The sequence below is a fragment of the Callithrix jacchus genome, chromosome 17 (genome assembly GCF_049354715.1).
Source record: "Callithrix jacchus isolate 240 chromosome 17, calJac240_pri, whole genome shotgun sequence".
NCBI classification, from domain to species: Eukaryota; Metazoa; Chordata; class Mammalia; order Primates; family Cebidae; genus Callithrix; species Callithrix jacchus.
In genome coordinates this window covers 29,896,918-29,922,300 of record NC_133518.1, presented here as the reverse complement: position 1 = coordinate 29,922,300, position 25,383 = coordinate 29,896,918, and the positions used below count along the sequence as shown (strand labels likewise).

At 38.8% G+C, this 25,383-nt stretch overlaps 1 protein-coding gene across 15 annotated transcripts in view; it reads right to left on the bottom strand.

The window, feature by feature from the left end:
• The window catches only part of PLCH1 (phospholipase C eta 1), a 243,397-nt gene that overhangs the window by 96,393 nt on the left and 121,621 nt on the right, over positions 1–25,383 (bottom strand). For all 15 annotated transcript variants that reach the window (XM_035278548.3, XM_035278549.3, XM_008983622.5 and 12 more), the window contains 2 exons: positions 4,750–4,896; positions 2,201–2,444 (listed from right to left, as the gene is read on the bottom strand). In XM_035278548.3, coding sequence (XP_035134439.1) covers positions 2,201–2,444; positions 4,750–4,896 — 391 coding nt within the window. The remainder of the gene's footprint in view (positions 1–2,200; positions 2,445–4,749; positions 4,897–25,383) is intronic.

The window sequence follows — 25,383 nt, the reverse complement described above, 5'->3', positions numbered from 1 at the left end:
ATTGCTCTGCTTTCCAAGCTTGAGTAGAGTGGTGTAACCATAGCTCACCATTGCCTCCAACTCCTGAGCTCAAGTAATCTTCCCATCTCAGCTTCCTGAGTAGCTGGCACTACAGGCATGTGCCACCACAACTGGCTAATATTTTTAATTTTTTGTAAAGATGGGGTCTCACTATGTTGCCCAGACTGGTCACAAACTCCTGGCCTCAAGTGATCCTTCCACCTCAGCCTCCTAAAGTGCTGCAATTACAGCAAGGAGCCCCTGAACCCAGCCCAAGTCTTCAGTTTCTAAGAGCAAAAAAAAGGGTTCTGAGATCAAAGTTTAATCATGTCAATTAATTTCTCCTGCAAGAGACTGGTTTAGGAATGAGCCGGCAATAGTTATTTTGGGCAAAGATGAGAAGTTGTCTTTTGGGGGTTTCTGGTAAGTTGTTTCTTTTCCCTTTAAAAAAAAAAAAAGATTTGTGAGAAGAAACTCTGCTACGTCTACGCAGGGCTGTGCTTAGAGCTACTGCCTGAAGCTGCGGCAGCTCTGACCAAAGGGCAGTCAGCTGCAAGACCAAGCCGACATGCTGAGAACGGCAGGACCAGGGTCCCTGATGACATCACTGAACCAATGAATTAGCTGACCCTGGAACTGCCCCATCTCAGATCTCTTGTTCATGAGAAACTGAATTTTCTTTATTGTGGAGGGCACTGTTAGTATGGTTTCTGACACCTGTACCTGAAAACATTCAGTATTTTTGTTGGTTGTTTTTTTTACCAAATGTTAGAGTTAGAAATTAAACCAACAGACTTAAGCACAGAAAGCTAAATCCTGCTTGTGTTTTGTTCATTTCTAAATCCCAGTCGCCTTTATCTGCATGCTGTGAATATTGATGAAAACATCATGGCTCATCAACTCAGACTTTTCATACTGTCAAGATCCTTTCATGAGCTGAATTATTTCCATTCTGCTCCAACAATACTCTGGGTAAGGGATTATAGCTAGAGCAGCACAAATATATCACCAAGCCCTGGGAAAAAATTAGGGCACACATACCAATGATGGCGAGGAAGTAGATCTATTCTCTGTATGGACAGAGACACCTGTATTTTAAGGCCATTCAGAATGTGAAGAAGGGAACAAAAGCAGTCAACTAGCCTAATACCCTCACTTTAAAGATCAGGAAATTGAGCCCAGAAAGGCCTTGCTATATTCCCAGTCAGTCCCAGCAGGAAAGATGCCTGCAGACCAATCCCATTAAACATTTAACTTGTCAGCACTGCAGGACCACAAGCAAGGTTTAATCAAGAATGATACTTAGATTCCAGTTTCTCAAGCAATTAAGAAAGGGTAAATATTAGTAAGTAAAAAATAACTTCCCCTTTGGTATCAATCAGTTCAGTCTCCAAACTGTAAGTTAGGAAGAGAAAAAGCAGGCTGGGCACAGTGGCTCACACCTGTAATCTCAGCATTTTGGGAGATCAGGGCAGGCAGATCACCTGAGGTCAGGAGTTCAAGACCAGCCTGACCAACATGGAGAAATCCTGTGTCTACTAAAAATACAAAATTAGCCAGGCATGGTGGCACATGCCTGTAATCCCAAATACTCGGGAGGCTGTGGCAGGAGAATTGCCTGAACCCGGGAGGCGGACGTTGCACTGACTGCACCATTGCACTCTAGCCTGGACAACAAGAGCGAAACTCCATCTCAAAAACAGAAAGAAAAAAAGCAGGAAAAAGCTCAGTGCCCAGTACCTAACTGCAACTCACAGAGTATTTGTTAAACTAAACTGACATCATAACAAAGTAGAATTTTCTCTAATCCAAATCAGTGTTTTCCCAGTTAATGAATATTCCTATGATTTAAAAAAGACAATGATACTTAATGGGCACTTCCTTTCTCTTAGGAAACTTGAGGCTATATTTGGAGACCTCTGATTGTGGAGCTAGACTGAGTCTCTTCAAAGAATTTTGCTCCTAAGTTCATACAAGTTTAAGTTTCCATATATTTCATGCATTCATGAATTTGGAATGAGAGTCAGGAGGGGAGAGAAGGGTGTGAGGAGTAAAGAAAGAGAAAGGGAAATTATGGGAAAAATTAAAACAGTCTAATCCTTACTTCACACACACACACACACACACACACACACACACACATATGCATACACAGAGAGCAAGAGAGAGAGAGCTCAAAAGAAAGTTCTAGAAAGGATATTGGTCATGGGTCCTCTGCCTTTTGGCAAGGGAGTCTTCATCACTGATACCAGCCATCAGGTACTTGAGGCCTGTGATCCAGGTGCGGGCCTCCTCGGGGTTGGAGGTGATGAGGTCCAGGGACTCCATGTGGTTGCCATGGTAGATGGTGAAGCAGCAGCTGGGGTCGAAGTTCCCCTCAGCTTGTCTGTGGAATATTTCAGACTGCCGACCCTCAGTCACTTTGTAAATGGAATCAATAAGTACTGTGAAGAAAATGATATAACAGATAGTCATACAGCAGGCAAAGATACTTTTTACATGCACGAAGAAACAAGAAAAGTAAAATCATTTTAAATATAAAAAATAAGTATGAGGTCAAGTGCGGTGGCTCACGCCTGTAATCCCAGCACTTTAGGAGGCTGAGACAGGTAGATGGACTGAGCTCAGGAGTTTAAGACTAGCCTGGGCAACACAGTGAAACCCCATCTCTACTAAAAATACAAAAAACATGGCCGTGCATGGTGGCATGCACCTGTAGTCCCAGCTACTCCAGAAGCTGGGGCGGGAGAATTGCTTGAACTTGGGAGACGCAGGTTGCAGTGAGCTGAGATTGCGCCACGGCACTCCAGCCTGGGAAACAGAGCAAGACTCCATCTCCAAAAAAAATAAAAGTAAAAAAAAGCATGAAAAAAATAATTGCCTGCAAGTTGTGGTTTCAAGTTAAATGTGAAAGTCTGGCCCTGTTGTTTCTCACTAGAAACCTTCTCTACATAACACTTACATTGCCTGAGCTGTCTTGACAACGTTTTCCTGAGGCAGTAATTCAGGATGTGTTGAAATTTGTAGTAAAAAACTAGATATGCCAATTAGGGCAAAAAGACTGGTAGAAAAGGTGGCAATGACTATGTCAAATTTTTGATTTACCTATTTAGAGAAAATATGCAAAGACCTAGAGCTCATTTTGATGTTTTGCAACATCCAAAAGAAGATCATTAGAAAACTGAAAGGAAAAAAACTTCTGATACCTAAATAGCCAAGCTAAATGCAATTGTCATTCCTAGAGAAAATGCCACAGGGCTAAGGCAGCGAAGGCAGAGCAGAGCTTGGAGAAGTGGAGAGGAGCAAGGTGACACCAGAGGAGAGGCGGAAAAAGATATAGAAACATAAGGCCCACTCCATGGATGCTAACCAGGCCACTTATGCTGGACTGGAAAGCTCGAGAGGGAGAATAATGAGAGATAAAACTAGAAAGGTAGACAATGGCTAGATTATGGAGTGGCTGGAGTCACGGAAATTAGCATTATTTACATTGCCGAGCAAATACGAAAGTTTGGATCAAAGAAGCACAGAGCAAGAAGGATAATTTCAGAGTAATAAACTATTTTTGGTTTGTGTGCTTATTTATTTTTCAGCAGGAATTAGAAGTGTTGTATATCCTACTGATTACTTATATTTCCCACATGACTCACAGGGAAATGAGCCTATGCTCAGCCCAAGGTCCTGCCGCCTTTGCACTCTGGGACTTGCATCAGTGGTCCCCAGATCTCAGGCCTTCAACCTTGGACTTGGAATTATACCATCATCTCCCCTGCTTCTCAGGCCTTTGGACTCAAACTGAGCTACACCACCAGCTTTCCTGTTCTCCAGCTTGCAGATGGCCTATCATGTGACTTCTTGGCCTCCAAAATCACATGAGCTAATTCTTCTAAGTCCTCTCTAACACACCTATCCATCCATCCATCCATCCATCCATCCATCCATCCATCCATCCATCTATCCATCTTATTGATTGTGTTTCTCTAGGGAAAGCTGACTAACATGGTGTGGGAGAAAGAAGCTTTAAGTAGGAGTCACATCAAAACTACTTTACTTGATAAATTTAAATGTTGTTGTTAATTTATTAATTACTTAATGGTGCTCAAAATACAGCAATACACTTTAAAGCTTATTAGCTTTAGGATGTCCCTCACCATTTGTAGGAACATAAAAAGTCTCAGGCTGGGCTGGGCGCAGTGGCTCACACCTGTAATCCCAGCACTTTGGGAGGCCGAGGCGGGTGGATCACGAGGTCAAGAGATAGAGACCATCCTGGTCAACATGGTGAAACCCCGTCTCTACTAAAAATACAAAAAATTAGCTGGGCATGGTGGCGCGTGCCTGTAATCCCAGCTACTCAGGAGGCTGAGGCAGGAGAATTGCCTGAACCCAGGAGGCGGAGGTTGTGGTGAGCCGAGATCGCACCATTGCACTCCAGCCTGGGTAACAAGAGTGAAACTCAGTCTCAAAAAAAAGGTCTTAGGCTGTAAAACCATATATTCCAACAACAACAACAAATCATGTCTCCAACACAGGGGAAGTATTACCATTTACAGCATTCATGAACAAGAAAACTTTTATGGATTTAAATTCCCCAAAGATGGTCACTATTCTGCCTCTCAACATCTAAAATCAACTAACTTCAAACTTACAAAAGTAAAAGTTCCACAGATCTGAAGCTTTAAGAGCCCACTCAGTATAAGCCATGTGTTACTATGTCAAGTCAAGCAAAGAATTCAAAGATCTGTTTACTTTTCGCCTTCTCGCTCTTCCTAGAGGGTCGCCATCGAAGGCGTGTCCGGTGCTCATCCAGGTAAAAGAGGCGAACAAGCCCTTTGGTTCCACGTTTCAGTTTGATCATCTGTGTCCCGGACTGCATTACACTCATGCATCTTTCAACTGCAAAAGAAATGAGAGAAAATCCAGGTTTTAGAGTCAAATAAAACCTCTGATTCACCTGCAAAGACTCAAAGGACCAGAACAAATTTGGTAGAGATCATCTGAAAAGTTAGCTGTTAAGGAATTGATTCATCAGGCTTAAGCCAGTAAAAAGCCTTACCAACAGGAAAATATTTTTACTTCCAGGTAAGTAATGCATTACTGTTTCACAGGGCTATCTTCTGTTCTTTTTTTTTTTTTTGTATGAGACTTATGACCATTTGATACTTGGATTTATGTTCTTAAAGCAAGTTCTCAGACATGGTTAAGTCTTGTGAGTTTTTATAGAGCCAATTATAAAAATATCTTATAATAACGCTTTAAATGCAATCAACAGACACAAGATTGGCAAAATGCTGATGATTGTTAAAATTGGATTATAACTACATATGATGTTTGAAAACAGCTAAACAAATATTATTTTTTAAATATAATCAGAAAAAATCAAGTTTTCACAGTTGAACACAAAACACTTGTTGATACATTAAACTGCTAAGATAATCCATCTAAAGGAATAACTTGGTGAATGAATCCAGGTAATATCCAAATCACTTATAGTCCAAGTTAAAGCTGTCATTTAAATCCACTCTGCTTTGAGATGAACCTTGCTGGATATAGGAATCTGTTATTTTTGCCTGTTTCCCGTTGTTTGGAAGTGGTGCCCCAACTTTTCCTTTAAAAACATTCCTCTACCATTTTATATGCCTTTGGTAGCCTGCAAATCACCCCAGTGAAAGAATAGACACACCTAACTTAAGCTTGGAGCAAATCTAACTCCCTCCCAAGAATATAAATCCTGAGCAGATCATTGCTTGAAAACAGAACTGAGCCATTCAACAACTGAGATACTCCTGGTTGGCAACTCTAAAATGTGACAGTTGTTACAATTCTTATTCTTCTTAAGACTGACAAATGGTCCCATTTTCCCCTTGATTCTGCAAGTTATCCAGTACCCTTCCAAATATTTGTTTATTATATCAGCCAGAAATAGCTTTTGTTTCACAAAGATTACCAATATTCAGGCACATGTATAAACCATTAGAGCACTCAAAATACCTAGTTCTGAGTACCTACATTATCAAGCAGTATGTGGTTAGAAACAACAGATAAAAGAAACAAAATAAACAAATTTCAGGAATATTAGACTTCAGCTTTTTTGGCTAAATATTTTATCTTTACTAGGAAAGATAATCTCATCCAACAGCTTAATATTGTATGCATAGAGTACATATTAAAGGTAACTTCAACATAACCAATCTTCACAATTTACTCCATGAAGTCTTTCCTTCCCTCAAATAAACCAAGGAGGAACTGCAAAAAATTAAATATAGTTTCAGGATTTGATACTGCAAAGAAGGTGAAATATAGGTTGCCTTTATTCATTTTATCTGACATATCAAATACCCAAATAATAACAAAATTACTTAAGACAGTTGGGCGTAGTGGCTCACACCTGTAATGCCAGCACTTTGGGAGGCCGAGGTGGTGGATCACCTGAGGTCAGGAGTTCGAAACCAGCCTGGCCAACATAGTGAAACCCCGTCTCTACCAAAAATACAAAAATTAGCTGTCCATGGTGGTGGGGGCCTCTAATTTCAGCTACTTGGGAGGTCGAGGCAGGAGAATCGCTTGAACCTGGGAGAAAGAGGTTACAGTGAGCCAAGAGCATCCCATTGCACTCCAGCCTGGATGACAAGAGCAAAACTCTGTCTCAAAAAAAAAAAATAAGAAAAAAATTACTTAAGAAAATAAACACACAAACTTAAAATGCTTACTTTAAAGCACAGAACAAAATTTGAGATTTAGTCTCACGTAAATTAGTATATTCAGCCACCAATGAGCATCATTCTTTTAGGCAATGAAAGCTACAAATTTGAATTCTTGACAGCCACAGTAACCATCTCACACAAGGAAAGTTTCAAAAGAAAACCACCAAATCAAACCAATCAAGCCAAAATTCCCAGAAAAACTATTAGAACTTCACTGACCACTGACAATAGATCACACCAATAAACAGATGTTTACAGACCAACTCCCTGTTCCAGGCACAAGACTATGTCATGAGGTGAAGCAAAGAACAAGGAGACTGTCTTTGACCTTAAAGAGAACAAATTTTAAGAGAATGAAACATCTATGAAGGATACTTACTGGCAATTCAGAGCTGTGGTGAAGAAGATGTGGTTCCAGGTTGGGGTAGGATTCCAGATCTGCCACTTACTAGCTGTACAACTACATATAGTTAGTAACTCATTTCCTTATCTATAAAATGGGGATAATCATATACTTACAGAATCGAGATAAGGATTGCATAAGTTAATTCATGTAAAGTACTAAAAACAGTAGCTGGCATATCCCAAACACTAAAAATAGTAACTATTTGTAACAGACTGAATGTATATTGTCCTCAGATTCATTGTTGTAGAGCCCTAACTCTCAGTGTGATGGTATTTGGAGATTGGGTCTTTTGAGTGATAATTAGACACAGATGAGGTCATACAAGTGGGGCCCCCATGATCTCTCTCTCTCTCCATCTCCACCACCCCCCATATGAGGATATAGCAAGAAGGTAGTCATCTGCAAGCTAGGAAAAGAACCCTTACCAGGAAGTGAATCTGTTGGGACTTTGATCTTAGACTTTTCAGCATCCAGTATTGTGGGAAATAAATGTCTGTTGCTTAAACTACCCAGTCTATGGTATTTTATTATAGTAACTCAAGCTGAATAAGATACTACTATAGTTTTATTATTATTGAAATAGTTAAAAATAAGTGCCCAGTCAGAAGTAAACACAGAAATACTATGGGAGATCAAAGAAAAAGAACAGAGTAGGCTGAAATGTGGAGAAATGTAGTAATAAGACACCATCAATGAAGACTTGGGGACAGAAAAGGATATGAGTAGACTATAATCAGAGAAAAGAGAAAATATGAGCCTCTACCTTTGGAAGAGTGATTTAAAATGTAATCTACAGAATGTATGATTCCATGAGATAGATAAGACGAGGTTGTTGGGGGACTAGGGAGGCTGGTTAAGATTCTGATCCACTGGCAATGAGAGGCTCACTAGGTATATCTGTGCAAAGCTAAAAAATATAATTTAGGAAGATGTTTCCTTGGGAAGATAGAATAAAATAAATTGTTTAAGCCAGAGTGGAAAACCGAGTTAAATATATTATCAGAAATCTAACAGCATTTTTATAAACAATCTTCCTCTTTCCTTTCTTAGCTCCTTTTCCTTTCCCGGAAACGGAACTGCCAAGGCTATAATACCTCAACAATTTAACAGAAACAGTGTATCTACATCATATTGTTTCAGCATAAAATCATATAAATCATATAATATATCTATGAGACCCTGAGTCTGAAACAATATGCTTCCTAAATTGTTTATGTAGCTGCTTTATGCTTTCTAAGTGATTGCTCCCTATCACATAGAAAAGCCATTTGTATAGATGTAAATTGAAAAATCAATATAGACCAATGGTACAGAACAGAGGCCCCAGAAGCAACACCACACATCTACAACCATCTGATCTTTGACAAATCTGACAAAAACAAGCAATGGGGAAAGGATTCCCTATTTAATAAATGGTGTTGGGAAAACTGGATAGCCATATGCAGGAAGCTGAAACTGGATCCCTTCCCTACATCTTATACAAAATTAACTCCAGATGGATTAAAGATTTAAAGGTAAGACCTAACATCATAAAAACCCTAGAAGAAAACCTAGGCAATACCATTCAGGACACAGGCAGGTCCTTACTCTAAGGACTTCATGACCAAAAGCAATGGAAACAAAAGCCAAAATAGACAAATGAGATCTAATTAAACTTAAGAGCTTCTGCATAGCAAAAGAAACTATCATTATAGTGAACCAGTAACAACAGAATGGGAAAAAAGTTTTGCGATCTACCCATCTGACAAAGGGTTAATATCCAGAATCTATAAAGAACTTAAACAAATTTACAAGAAAAAACAACCCCATCAAAAAGTGGGCAAAGGACATGAACAGACACTTTTCAAAAGCAGACATTTATGCAACCAACAAACATATTTTAAAAAGCTCACCATCACTGGTCATTAGAAAAATGCAAATCAAAACCACATTGAGATACCATGTGGTATCATGATGCCAGTTTGAATGGCAATCATTTAAAAATCTGGAGATAACAGATGCTCGAGAGGATGTGGAGAAATAGGAACACTATTACACTGTTGGTAGAAGTGTAAATTAGTTCAACCATTGTGGAAGACAGTGTGGCAATTCCTCAAGGATCTAGAATTAGAAATACCATTTGACCCAGAAATCCCATTATTGGGTATATACCCAAAAGATTATAAAATATTCAATTATAAAGACACACACACACGTGTTTATTGCAGCACTGTTACAACAGCAAATACTTGGAACCAACCCAAATGCCCATCAATGATAGACTGGAAAAAGAAAATGTGGCACATATACACCATGGAATACTATGCAGCCATAAAAAAGGATGAGTTCTTGTCCTTTGCAGGGACATGGATGAAGCTGGAAACCATCATTCTCAGCAAACTGACAAAAGAACAGAAAATCAGACACCGCATGTTCTCACTCATAAGTGGGTGTTGAACAATGAGAACACATGGACACTGGGAAAGGGAACATCACACACCGGGTCTTGTCGGGGGTGAGGGGGCTAGGAGAGGGATAGCAGGGGGTGGGGGGATTGAGGAGAGCTAACATTAGGAGAAATACCTAATGTAGATGATGGGGGATGGATGCAGCAAACCACCATGGCACGTGGATGCTCATGTAACAAACCTGCACATTCTGCACATGTACCCCAGAACTTAAAGTATAATATAAATAAATAAATACATAAAAATTTTAAAAAAGAAAAATCAAGTCCACTGAAATCTTGAGATTCATCTAACCTACTTTTCCCTTCCCCAAACATGATCGTTGACAACCCCTTGTAATTATAAAACTAACCAGAGAAGAAGCACCCTCAATAACTCTTTGCAACTCATTCCAGTGAGCAAAAGTCACTAGCAACACACACAAAATATTCTTCCAGTCTCATCTAGATCACTCACATGTCAGCACAAGCCAATTTCTTCCTATTCTGCCTCCAACAGAAACAATTAAAAGCAGTTACCACCCCTATAAAAATCACTGTCCACCGATGCTCTATAGATAGATTCCATAAAAGAGAATGAGAATGGCTTTGCCACAGGTAAACAGGGAAGATTTCTAGTGGCTTACAATAATTTAACTTCATCACACACATTTCCAGTGCTGAAGGTTCTCTGAGAAAAATCTCCAAATGCAGGTTACAGATTCTGGCAGCTGCCAGTATGTGTACCATCCCTTTGATTGTACATTCTCCTTTATGGTAGCCTTAATATAGCTAAAAACCAAGTTTATTTGGATACAATGCAGCATATCCAAGCATATTAAGAGAGAAACGCCTACCAGCTCATCATATAGCACAAATATTATTTGTATCTGTTATGCTCTAGACCTCCACATACATAAAAATGTGTTGCATTAGTTGAAATTGTGATATTTAAGCCATTTGGCACTCTGCTTTTTTCATTTGTATTATAACAGCTTTCTATGTTTCTTCTCAGTCTTAATAATTATTTTAATGGCCGCCCAACAGACTAGCATAAATATTTAAAGAGCAGAACAGATGAGTTGAAGACTATACTCCTAACTTTATTACAAAATTAGAGTTTTAAAACTCTTAACAGAGTACCATCGATAAAAGAAAAGACAATAATGTGGTCTACGAAGTCCTTTAGAATTCAACTTTCTAGCAGAATTAAATCAACCCTTTCTGCCACAAGCAGTTTAATGTAAGTAAATTTCCTTAGGAGCTATAAGGTCACTAAATCCCTCAAGCAGAAAATGCTGTAAAAAAAAAATACACTTCTGATTTGAGGTAACATATTAATATCATTTATGTTATGTACGTGTATATCACTTGGATATACACATATATATATGATTAGTAAATATAATTTGGATATATATATACATACATGATAACTATATATTATTTAGAAGAAGGTTCTCAAGATTTCATCCAAGTATATATGACATCTAAGAAGGTTTAATTCTTCAAATTATGTTTGACACTGCATGCTCTCACTAATAAGTGGGCGTTGAACAATGAGAACACATGGACACAGGAAGGGGAACATCACAACATCACACACTGGGGCCTGGAGGGTTGGGGGCTAGGGGAAAATTAGGTATTTCTCCTAATGCTATCCCTCGCCAATACCCCCACCTCCTGATATTGGGGCAGTAAGGTGATGGATGCAACAAACCACCACCGTGGCACATGTATATCTATGTAATAAACCTGCACGATCTGCACATGTACCCCAGGACTTAAAGTATAATAAATAAATTTTAAAAAAATTATGTTGAATCAGAAATAATCACATTCTATTAGGAATATCATACATGCCACCTGATGCTGATTTTTTTTTTTTACAGCTTTACTGAGGCTGTAAAAAAATTTCATTGATATGCAATAAAATTCATTGATACGCAATAAAATTCAACTGTTTTAAACATACAATTGATTTACTTGAGTTTATTTAGAGTTGTGTGACAGTCTAATCACACAATGTTTCCATTATCCCTCATGCCCATTTGCAATCACTCCTCATTTTTCCCATAGTCCTGGACAACCAAGGAAACACATTACTTTCTATCTTAATAAATGGGCCTTTCCTGGATAGTTCATATAAATAAAATCATATCATCTGCAGCCTTTTGGGCTTGGCCTTTCACTTAGCATAATGTTTTAGAGTTTCCTATGATGACTATGTTGTTTCTTATCTTCTTTTCCTTCCTCCAGCCCCACCACATCATGTTAAACTCTTCCACTGGCACTTAAGGTAAAAATTATCCTGAATAGAAGCCTGCTGAGTAAAATAAACAATGGAGTATTATGCATGTGTAAAAGATAATGAGGAAGATCTCTATGAACTGATATGGAATAACTTCCAGGAGATTTTAGTAAAACAAAGTATAAACGGCATATATAGTATGATATCTTTTGTGTAAGAAAGAAGGGGGGAAATTGTTTAAATATACAAATATCTGCTTATTATTACAAAAAGAAACCCAAGAAGGATAAATCAGAAAACAATGATCCTCATTACCTATAAGAATGAGAGAGAATCAAGAAGAAAGGATAAGAAAGGGAATGACACCTCTCTTAGTATCCCACATATTTAAAATTAAATCACTAAGAGTGCGAAGGGGAACACAACAGAAAGTAACACAGTCCTTCATCTCTTAAGGGTGAGGACACATTCTGAGAAATGTGATATTAGGTGAGTTTGTCATTGTGTGAACATGATAGAGTGTATTTACACAGACCTAGATTGCACAGCATATTGCACATGTAGGCTGTAAGGTATAACCCCTACTGCTCCTAGGCTACAAACATGTACAACATGCTACTGTACTGAACACTATAGGCATTGTAACACAATGGTAAATATCTGCATATTAAACATAGAAAAGGTACAATAAAAATATGGTATCGGAGGGACTCAAGATGGCGTGGTGAGAACAACCCAGGATTGAAGCTCTCATTGAACGCGCAGAGGAAACTAAGAACCTTGAAAAAAGATTCCAGGAAATGATAACAAGAATGGATAACTTAGAGAGGAATATGAATGAATTAAAGGAGCTGAAAAACACAATACGAGAACTTCGCGAAGCATGCACAAGTTTCAACAGCCGAATTGACCAAGCAGAAGAAAGAATATCAGAAGTCGAAGATCAACTCAATGAAATAAAACGAGAAACCAAGATCAGAGAAAAAAGTGCAAAAAGGAATGAACAAAGCCTCCAAGAAATGTGGGACTATGTGAAGAGACCTAACCTGCGTTTGATAGGTGTACCAGAATGTGATGAAGAGAATGAATCCAAGCTGGAAAATACTCTTCAGGACATTATCCAGGAAAATTTCCCCCACCTAGCAAGACAGGCCAACACTCAAATGCAGGAAACACAGAGAACACCACAAAGATATTCCTCAAGAAGAGCAACCCCAAGGCACATAATCATCAGATTCAACAAGGTTGAAATAAAGGAGAAAATACTAAGGGCAGCCAGAGAGAAAGGTCGGGTCACCCACAAAGGGAAGCCCATCAGACTCACAGCAGATCTCTTGGCAGAAACTCTACAAGCCAGAAGAGAGTGGGGGCCAATATTCAACATCCTTAAAGAAAAGAACTTTCAACCCAGAATTTCATATCCAGCCAAACTGAGCTTCAGAAGTGAAGGAAAAATAAAATCCTTTGTGAACAAGCAAGTACTCAGAGATTTTGTCACCACCAGGCCTGCTTTACAAGAGTTCCTGAAAGAGGCACTACACATAGAAAGGAACAACCAGTACCAGCCATTCCAAAATCACACTAAATGCTAAAGAGCATCAACATAATGAAAAATCTACATCAACTAACGGGCAAAATAGCCAGCTAGGATCAAAATGGCAGTATCAAATTCACACATAACAATATTAACCCCAAATGTAAATGGACTAAATGCACCAGTCAAAAGACACAGACTGGCAAATTGGATAAAAATCCAAAACCCATCGGTGTGCTGTATCCAGAAAACCCATCTCACAGGCAAGGATACATAAAGGCTCAAAATAAAGGGATGGAGGAAGATTTACCAAGCAAATGGAGAGCAAAAAAAAGCAGAAGTTGCAATTCTCATCTCTGATAAAATAGACTTTAAAGCCACAAAGATCAAAAGAGACAAAGAAGGCCATTACATAATGGTAAAAGGATTGATACAACAAGAAGAGCTAATGATCCTAAACATATACAGACCCAATACAGGAGCACCCAGATACATAAGGCAAGTTCTTGATGACTTACAAAGAGACTTAGACTCCCACACAATAACAGTGGGAGACTTTAACACTCCACTGTCAATATTAGACAGATCAACCAGACAGAAAATCAACAAGGATATCCAGGGCTTGAACTCAGACCTGGAGCAAGCAAACCTGATGGACATTTACAGAACTCTCCACCCCAAATCCACAGAATATACATTCTTCTCAGCACCACATCACACCTACTCCAAAACTGACCACATAATTGGAAGTAAAGCACTCCTCAGCAAATGCAAAACAACTGAAATCATAACAAACAGCCTCTCAGACCATAGTGCAATCAAGTTAGAACTCAGAATTCAGAAGCCAACCCAGAACTACACAGCTTCATGGAAACTGAACAACTGGCTCTAGAATGTTGACTGGATAAACAATGAAATGAAGGCAGAAATAAAGAAGTTCTTTGAAACCAATGAGAATGAAGACACAACATGCCAGAATCTCTGGGACACATTTAAAGCAATCTCTAGAGGAAAATATATAGCAATAAGTGCCCATATGAGGAGAATGGAGAGATCCAAAATTGACACCCTACGATCAAAATTAAAAGAGCTAGAGGAGCAAGATTTAAAAAACTCAAAACCTAGCAGAAGACAAGAAATAACTAAGATCAGAGCTGAACTGAAGGAGACAGAGACATGAAAAACCCTTCAAAAAATCAATAAATCCAAGAGCTGGTTTTTTGAAAAGATCAACAAAATAGACAGACCACTAGCCAGATTGATTAAAAAGAAAAGAGAGAACAACCAAATAGAAGCAATAAAAAATGATAAAGGGGAAATCACCACAGATTCCAAAGAAATTCAAACCATCATCAGAGAATATTACAAACAACTCTATGCACATAAACTAGTAAACCAGGAAGAAATGGATAAATTCCTGAACTCCTGTGTCCCCCCAAGCCTAAACCAGGAGGAAGCTGAAACTATGAATAGACCAATAACAAGGTCAGAAGTCGAGGCAGCAATTAAGAGCCTACCACACAAAAAAAGCCCAGGTCCAGATGGGTTCACAGCCAAATTCTACCAGACACACAAAGAGGAGCTGGTACCATTCCTTCTGAAACTATTCCAAATAATCCAAAAAGAGGGAATCCTTCCCAAATCATTTTATGAGACCAATATCATCCTGATACCAAAACCCAGCAGAGACCCAACAAGAAAAGAAAACTTCAGGCCAATATCCATGATGAACATAGATGCAAAAATCTTCAATAAAATATTGGCAAGCCGATTGCAACAGCAAATCAAAAAACTTATCCATCATAATCAAGTAGGATTCATCCCGGGGATGCAAGGCTGGTTCAACATACGCACGTCTATAAACGTAATTCACCACATAAACAGAACCAAAAACAAAAACCACATGATTATCTCAATTGATGCAGAGAAGGCATTTGACAAAATTCAACAGCCCTTTATGCTAAAAACCCCAAATAAACTCGGTATCGATGGAACGTATCTCAAAGTAATAAAGGCCATTGATGACAAACCAACAGCCAATATCATACTGAATGGGCAAAAACTGGAAGCATTCCCTTTGAAATCCGGCACTAGACAAGGATGCCCTCTTTCACCACTCCTATTCAATATAGTACTGGAAGTTCTAGCCAGAGCAATCAGGCAAGAAAAAGAAATAAAGGGTATTCAAATAGAAAAGGTGGAAGCCAAATTGTCTCTATTTGCAGATGACATGATAGTATACCTAGAAGACCCCATCGCCTCAGCCCAAAAACTCCTGAAACTGATAAGCAACTCCTGCAAAGTCTCAGGATATAAAATCAATGTGCAAAAAATCACAAGCATTCCTCTACACCAATAACAGACTTAAAGAAAGCCAAATCAAGAACGAACTGCCATTCACAATTGCTACAAAAAGAATAAAATACCTAGGAATACAACTCACAAGGAACGTAAGGGACCTCTTCAAGGAGAACTACAAACCACTGCTCAACGAAATAAGAGAGGACACAAACAAATGGAGAAACATTCCATGTTCATGGTTAGGAAGAATTAATATCATGAAAATGCCTATACTGCCCAAAGTAATTTACAGAATCAACGCTATCCCCATCAAGCTACCATTGCCTTTCTTCACAGAACTGGAAAAAACCACCATGAACTTCATATGGAACCAAAGGAGAGCCTGCATAGCCAAGTCAATTCTAAGCAAAAAGAACACAGTGGACCGGATTTCAAACTATACTACAAGGCTACAGTAATCAAAACAGCATGATACTGGTACCAAAACAGAGATATAGACCAATGGAACAAAACAGAGGCATTGGAGGCAACACAACATATCTACAACTATACAATCTTTGATAAACCTGACAAAAACAAGCAATGGGGAAAGGATTCCCTGTTTAATAAATGGTGTTGGGAAAACTGGCTAGCCATGTGCAGAAAGCAGAAACTGGACCCCTTCCTGACACCTTACACTAAAATTAACTCCAGTTGGATTAAAGACTTAAACATAAGACCTGGCACCATAAAAACCCTAGAAGGAAATCTAGGCAAAACCATCTAGGACATAGGAGTAGGCAAGAACTTCATGAACAAAACACCAAAAGCATTGGCAACAAAAGCCAAAATGGACAAATGGGACCTAATCAAACTCCACAGCTTCTGCACGGCAAAAGAAACAGTCACTAGAGTGAATCGGCAACCAACAGAATGGGAAAAAATTTTTGCAGTTTACCCATCTGACAAAGGGCTGATATCCAGAATTCACAAAGAAGTCAAACAGATTTACAGGAAAAAAAACAAACAAGCCCATTCAAAAATGGGCAAAGGATAGGAACAGACGCTTTACAAAAGAAGACATATATGAGGCCAACAATCATATGAAAAAATGCTCATCATCACTGGTCATCAGAGAGATGCAAATCAAAACCACATTGAGATACCATCTCATGCCAGTTAGAATGGCGATCATTAAAAAATCTGGAGACAACAGATGCTGGAGAGGATGTGGAGAAAAAGGAACACTTTTACACTGTTGGTGGGAGTGTAAATTAGTTCAACCATTGTGGAAGACAGTGTGGCGATTCCTCAAGGCCTTAGAAATAGAAATTTCATTTGACCCAGCAATCCCATTACTGGGTATATATCCAAAGGACTATAAATCGTTCTACTATAAGGATACATGCACACGAATGTTCATTGCAGCACTGTTTACAATAGCAAAGACCTGGAAACAACTCAAATGCCCATTGATGATAGACTGGATTGGGAAAATGTGGCACATATACACCATGGAATATTATGCAGCAATCAGAAATGATGAGTTCGTGTAGTTTGTAGGGACATGGATGAATCTGGAGAACATCATTCTCAGCAAACTGACACAAGAACAGAAAATGAAATACCGCATATTCTCACTCATAGGCGGGTGATGAAAAATGAGAACACATGGACACAGGGAGGGGAGTACTAAACACTGGGGTCTACTGGGGGGAAAAGGGAAGGGCCGGGGGGGGTGCTGGGGAGGGATAGCTTGGGGAGAAATGCCAAATGTGGGTGAAGGGGAGAAAGGAAGCAAAACACACTGCCATGTGTGTACCTATGCAACTGTTTTGCATGTTCTGCACATGTACCCCAAAACCTAAAATGCAATAAAAAATAAAAAATATGGTATCATAATCTCAAGGGAACCACTATCATTTATGTGGTATACCATTTACTGAAATGTCATTATGTAGTACCTGACTATAATATAAAAACAGAAAGTAATATACACACACATATATATTTGTATATGTATATTTGCATGTTTGTGTATATGTTTATGTGTTTATATACTTGCATGTATTTCCTTGTTCTAGTCTTTGAAAGGACCAACAGGCAAAATCACCTCTATCAGTAATATGCACACTTGGTGCTCCGATTATTCGGTACTACAACAGATACCTTGGGACAGGTTTTCACATACAGAATCATGACCATATAACCCGATTATAGTCATACAAGAATATCATTTGCACTCTTTTGTGAACACATCTATTCTGGGACACTGATCACTAAACTGAATTAGGCATATGTACACACACACACACACACACACACACACACACACACACACAAATCCAGGTCCTTGCAAGACAATCTTTTTAGTAAAAAGGTACATGAAAAATGTGAACTAATTTCTTACTAGCTTCCACAGTAAGAGTAAATATGAGTAACTGAAAGAGATTAGCTTCTGAAAAGAATTTCATTTCTATGTGGAAAAAGTGCAGAATGATGCACGTCATGTTTGTCAAAAAGTAATGAAAGGGAGATTTCCTAAAACCATCAGGGCAGAAGTAAAGGATATGTTTGTTTAATAATAAGCCCAAACCCAGCACCTATTTTGGGACCTGGTACATAGCAGGTGCTGAGAGATCTAGTTTATGGGCACAGCAGCTTGATAACAGCGACTGCCCACAGTTTTGTGGGTACAAAGAAGGGAGCAAACAGAGTTCTGGTCTGTGAACTTCAGAAGGTAACTGAATATCTTACTTTCCTCAACCTAAAAGGCATTTTTCTCTATGTTGTGTGAGTTTATAAAACAGCTGATCTAGTTTTCATAAATGTTATTTTATCTTTCAAAGAGACAAAATTCCAGTTCTTCTGAAAGCCTTTTAGAATAGTTTTAAAGAAAAAAACTGATTAACATCTGGATGTCTCACTACAGACATGATTATCTTAAATGATCTCTATATAAAACATGACTGCTTGGCTGGGTGCGGTGGCTCATACCTGTAATCTCAGCACTTTAGGAGGCCAATGCGAGAGGATCACTTGTGCCCATGAGCTCAAGACCAGCCAGGGCAACATAGGGAGAACTGGTCTCTACAAAAATATTTAAAAATTAGCCAGGTCTGATAACACAAACCTAGAGTCCCAGCTGCTCAGGAGGCGGAGGCTAAGGCTAGAAGATCTCTTGAACCCAGGAGGTTGAGGCTATGGTGAGCTGTGACTGCACCACTGCACTCCAGCATGGGAGACAGAACAAGACCCTGATCTCAATCAATCAATCAACAAAATATTAAGTGAAGCCATTACGTGTGAAGAGCAGTTTTATATAAATAAATACATATAACATATAAACTTATTATAGCTTAGTTATATAAAACTGCTCTTCACAGCAAATGGCTTCACTTAAAAAGCTATTCCTTGCCAATAGTAAGGCCTTAAAGACAAATAATATAAGCTTATGAATTAATGTGCTTACAATCATGGAGAGCTTCACTTTTACTAAGACTTGATTCTTCCCACCAGTAAAGAACAAGCAATGTGCAGTTCATTAATTTTTTGTTGTTGTTGTTGCCTAAATCATTCCTGTGGAGAAGGCAAGATTATTTAAAAGGCTTTTAAAAACTAATTGTTTAACAGTTTGGAAATTGTGTGCAAACCTTGCACGTATATACTCAATATGTTTATAAACTTGATAAGTACAAATAAGGAGAATTAAGTCAAAGAAAGGGTGAAAGGAATTAAACAGTAATTTTTTAAATGTCAGACCTTTTTTCTATTTGTATTAAAGCCTTCCACATAACACTTTCTTTTTTAATTACGTCTATTTTATATGTAACAATTTTATCTATTCCATGTTTTCCATACTCCTGGGAAACAAAATGAAATACTAAAACTTCATGACAATATAGTGATGAGTGGGGTCATCAAAACCACTCAGAGAAAGGGCACCCTAAACCCTTGTAAGCAAAAGGTAAGAATTTCCTGCTTAGCCAAGCTTCTGGCTTCTCTCTGTGCAAACTGGTTAAAAGAATGATGACAATCGATGTTTGCCTCCTCTGCAAGGTTTTAATTGATAAAAAGGATTAGTGTGACAAGTCTTAGGTCATAGTGAATCCTGTGTACTTTGTGCTGTGAATTTGTCTCTCTGTGTCATTTTGTCATGGAGAGTGTTCCACTGGATAAAATGCAGGCCTAGGACTCCCACCATTCAAGCTGGCCCAGCAGACTGGTCAGTTATAAACTTTGCTTTGGGTCCCTGAAACAAAAACTGAATGAGGTTTCCCTCTTGTTTTATGTCCTTGGGAGCATGACCCTGTGACCATGTAGAGGTACTCTCTCTTTGTCTCCACCATTTGGACAGTGTGAATTGTCAGGTTCACATCAGGTGGGTAGTCTGAAAGGAGTCAGCACACTCTTAGTCCTAATGTGTCAAACCCTTCGGGGAATTTTGTCTTAAAAGGTCTCATGCTACCTTAAGCCCATTTCTGAGAATAAATTCTTGGGGACCATGGAAATGCCTCCTCTACTCCCTCTCTAGAAGTATTTCTTGCTTATATGATTTTTTAAAAAAACAACCTGAAAAATTACCATTTGGCTTTAAAAAACTTTTGGATTGAGTCAGTATTAGAACTAAGTACACCATTAAAACAAAAAAGACTTGAGTGATCTCTTATTCTCAACAATTTTTTAAAGGTTTAAATTAAAAGAAGGATGTATTATAATGTCATCATTACCCTTAAAAATCATCTTAAGCAGGTAAAATCCTTTTCAAGCTCCAGGCTCCTTCTGGGAAGAACAATGACAATTGCCCCATGCATGCTATAGCTCAGTAGTGAAGGCATCACCCTTTCACAATGGTGGCCTGAGTTCAACTGCTGATTTAAGAGAATGAGTCCTTTCTGGTTTATTATTTGTGTGACCTTTGTCATTTATTGATTTTTTTTCCCTCCCTGAACAAATTCTAACTTCTTGTGTTGAATTTTCCCTTCTCTGAGCTACCTTTGGGGTGATTCTAGATCTTGTAAAAACCACCTACCCTCTCTTTGGAGACACCTCATGCATCTGTGATTAAGTCATAACCTTAGTTCAGCCTTACTGGTTTCACTTGGGAAAAATATCTTTATGGGAAGAAAGAGAGAAAGAGAGGAAGAGAGGAAGGAAGGAAGGAAGGAAGGAAGGAAGGAAGGAAGGAAGGAAGGAAGGAAGGAAGGAAGGAAGGAAGGAAGGAAGGCAGGCAGGCGGGAAGAAAAGACGGCTTAAATGACAAGGGTGTCATCTGCTCTAGCTGGTAAAAGGAAATTTTAAAGAATTTTTTTAAGAAAAAAGAGATCTAGAATTAAAGGTCAGCTTAATTAAAAGCAGATGTCACAGTTATACATATATTCAAAAGGGCTTTATACTTTTTTCTCTTTTTGAATCTTGTTTTTTTAGGGAAAAAGTTTTCTTCTCAGTCAACTGAATTGTTTCTCCATTTACTTCTGTCTTCTTCTCACCCCTGATGCCCACAGCAAGATAATTTATGACAGCTGAGACTCTTTGGGAAAAACAGAAGAGGCTACCCCACTTTAAGAAAGAACTCTGTTTTCCTCATGGAACCCCAAGACCTGTAAATGAACAGATCCCTCTCAAAATCTAAGACTTTGATCTGTTTTGCATTGTACTACCTGATCTTTTTGACTTTGGGGAGCATCAAAAATAACTTTGCATTATAAGGAAACTTTAAGCTTTGGTATGGAATAGCTAGATAAGAAATATACTTTTAGAGATATACTTTTAGCCTTGGTACACAATTAGCTATGTAGGAAATATACTTTTACCATTGCCCTGCAGTAATTATTCACTAGAAGTGGCCATTGCTTATAGTGAATGTTTATTACTACAGGACAATATTCCTTTTTTTTTTTGCACATTTAGATAAGAAAAGCATGCTCTTGGGTATGAAGAAGATATTGAATGGGGAACAGGTTGATAACAGAGTGGGTTGATTGGCATCGGGCTGCCCATCAGCCTGGGAAAATGTATTTGCAATGAGATACCCTGTGGAAGCACTGTAATGCCTCATCCGGCTGAGTTTCCATCTTTTTGAGGACCCAAAATTCAATGTATAAATGGGATCTTTAATCCCTGGTAATCTGTTTTACCTTCCAGTTGTGCCTGCTTATTATGCCCTAGAAACTGACTTTCTCTTCATCCTGCTCCTTAAAAGGCTTCACCCCAAAGCCAATAATACAATTTTAAAATGTACGTCTTTAAGGAAATCTCTGTATGTAAGAGTGTCTGCTTTTCCTAGCCAAAATGATGTGAACTTTTAGTCACACCATTTTTTCTTGGTTTGAATAAGATATAAAGCCTCTATCTTGTTTGACCTAAGAGTTACCCTCTTAAAAAAGCAAATGTAGAGTTGCCCAGCTGACCACTGTTTAGGATAGGAAGCAAGTAATCAAGAGACTGATGGTCTAAAATGGGAAAGAGAAACTTAAAAACTGGCAAATAAAAAATGTATTACTCTAATTCATCTGCTTCTATTTGTCTGTGTATTTATATGTGTTGTATGTATGATATTTAATGAGCTCTAATTAATTGGTTTAAAGAAAAAATAAGTGCTTAAATAATATATTTTGTCAAAAAAAATAAAAACATGAATGCCTTTTAGTATTTTTTTATTATAGTAATCTTTGGTAAATAAATACACTATTTGGTTTTTTTATTTTCTTTTAGACAGCATGTCACCAAGGCTGGAGTGCACTGGTGTGATCACAGCTCACTGTAGCCTTGACTTCCCTGGGCTCAGGTGATCTTTCCACCTTAGCCTCCCAAGTAGCTGGGAGTACAGGTACATGTCACCAAACCTGGCTATTTTTTGTATTTTTTTATAAAGACAGGGTTTCACCATGTTGGCCAGGCTGATCTCAAACTTTTGGGCTCAAGCGATCTAGCTACCTCGGCCTCCCAAAGTGCTAGGATTACAGGCATGAACCTCTATTTTATTTAAAGATTATTAATAAAATAAAAATGTCTTCAAAAATTAGGGATTTGGGAAGAAAAATGGTGGACAGGAGTCAGGACTAAGATTCAGCTACCATTTGGATGAACAGGACAGAGTGTGCAGACTCACACTGGGAACTTCTGCTCCAAGACCCCACTGCAGGAACGTGCTAGGAAGATCAAGAGTTCACAGATCCTGTGGAAGCAGCAGCTCATTCTGCAAATTCTATGAGACAGCGAAAAAACTGAGTTCCCAAAGTGTTAGAGGGAAAAACCTGCCTTCAAACACATAGGCCTCCTGGGGAACCTGAAAATCCAGATTACAGGAGAAGGAATTAACTTTATCTAGAGCTGAAATTGATTTAGGGAGACAAGCAAAATATTAAAGTAGAAGCAGCAGCAGGAACAGCCCTGGAGGCACCCCCAGTCACCAGCTCCAGACTAGGGAAGCCATCCTTGACTTTATCTCACAGGGGTCCTTGGGGAAGGCAGCCCACAAAACTAGCAAGGGGGTCACTAGGAACTAGGAGGGTGAAAGAACTAAAAGGGTAAAAGAAGCTTCTAGCTGAACTTTCTAATAATTTCGACTGAGCATGAATTTTCTTAAGCAAAATCTGGAGGGACAAATGGAAATTGCTGCAGGAGCCATGGCTGACAGTGTGAGCAGGTAGGGAGGGGTGAAGCCTGAAAGCTACGCTTACTTTCTCAACCAAGAGGCTAGTAGTCTGGGGCAAGGTCTGAGCCTGGTACCTAGGTTGCCTGGATATAAACTGCTGGCAGGGCACAGCAAAAGCTACATAGGAATTGAGTAAGGCTAGTCACTGCTAGTTTCCCCTCCACTTCCCTGGAAACCAGCTCGCTAGCTTCATGGAAGCTGGGTGAGGCCTGTCACTGCCAGCTTTCCCCCACTTCTCTGGAAACCTGTATGATGCAGCAGAGGCAGCTGTAATCCTTCTTGGAACATAATTTCTTCGGCCTGAGACTCACTGCCTATCCAACACAGCAGCCTCAGCAAGTCTCACCCAAGAAGAGTCTGAGCTCAGACCCACCTAACCCTGTCCCCACCAGATGGTATTTCTCTACCTGTCCTGGTGGCTGAACGCAAAACACATAAATTCTTGGGAACTTTATGGCCCTTCCATCGCCTGAGAAACCAGAATATTTATCCTGGCCAACTTAGGGTAAGCTTATATCCTCTTTCTACTACTGCAGCTGGTGCTCTCTTGAAAGTGCCACCTCCTGACTAGAGGGCAACCAACTCAAGCAATTACAGCTACTCAAGATAGAATAATTCTGCTCCCAGGAAAGAGAAAACAACAGCAAATTTCATTGCCTGCAACATCTTGGCTACCCAGAGGTCCTGAGTCGGTCCACATGACAATTTCACTACTACCATTAACAGCATTCAAGAAAACCAGCACACTAAACAAAACTACAAGCAATGAATCTAAGATTCTACTTCATTCCCCTGTCACCTCCATCAAAGCAGGGCTGGTATCCACAGCTAGGAGACATGAAGACATATGACATCACAGGACTCTTTGCAGACATTCCCCAGCACCAGCCCAGAGCCTGTTGCCCCACTGGGTGGCTAGACACAGGATAGCAATTACAATCACTGCAGTCTAGCTCTCAGGAAGCCCCATCCTTAGGGGAAGAAGGAGAACACCACATCAAGCGATCACCTCACGGGGAAAAAAAAAATCCGAACAGCAGCCCTTGAATCCCAGATCTTTCCAATGAAATAGTCTACCCAAATGAGAAAGAACTAAAAAAGCAATTCTGGTACTATGATTGAAAAAAAAAAAAAAAGTTCCATATTGCCCTCAAAAGATCATACTAGCTCCTAGCAATGGATACAAACCGAGGACAACTCTGTGAATTGCCAGAAAAAGAATTCAGAAGGTCTATTATTAAGCTACTCAAGAAGATACCAGAGAAAGGTGAAAACACAAAGAAATTAAGAAAACAATAAAGGATATAGATGAAAAATTTGCCAGACAAATATACATAATAAAGTACAATCACAACTTCTGAAAATGAAAGACACTCTTAGAGAAATAAAAAATATACCAGAAAGTTTGAACAATAGACTAGAACAAGTAGAATAAACTTTAGAGCTCAAAAACTACCCAGGTGGGAGGCAGAAGAATCACTTGAACCTGGGAGGTGGAGATTACAGTGAGCCGAGATCGTGCCACTGCACTTCAGCCTAGATGACAGAACAAGACTCTGTCTAAAAAAAAAAAAAAAAAATTGCTTACACTGAAAATAAAAATTATGCATTTTTAGAAAGGTATGGAAATTATAGTTTCTTCTAAGAGAAAGTAATTCTGTCTATTGTAGAGGGTTTAAGAATTGTTTTAAGATTTTTAAAAAGTAAAACTGAAAGTTTAAGCAAGATATAGAAGGTTTGTAAAAGATTAATCTTACAAAGAAAATTTTGTGTGTGAGCAAGGTGACTAAAATTAAAATGGCATCATTTAGTTTTTCCATAAATTAAATATTAGCACTGATGCAGGGCCAGAACCTGAGCCCATGTGTCAGAATAACAGGGTTCTCTTAGAGCACTGATCTGCTCTTTAACAGAAAATTGTAAAAGGTTATAAAATGTTTAATAAGAGTTTAATAAACTCATATTTTATGATTAAACTGGTTAAAATTAATTTACTTAAAAATTTCTATAAAAATTAGCTTTAGCATTAATACATTACTGCAAAGAAAAAAACTGGTTTTACCTTTGAACAAGATCTCTGCTTGCCTACAGGAAAAGGGGAAAGAGAAGAGACAGATTCAGTTGAC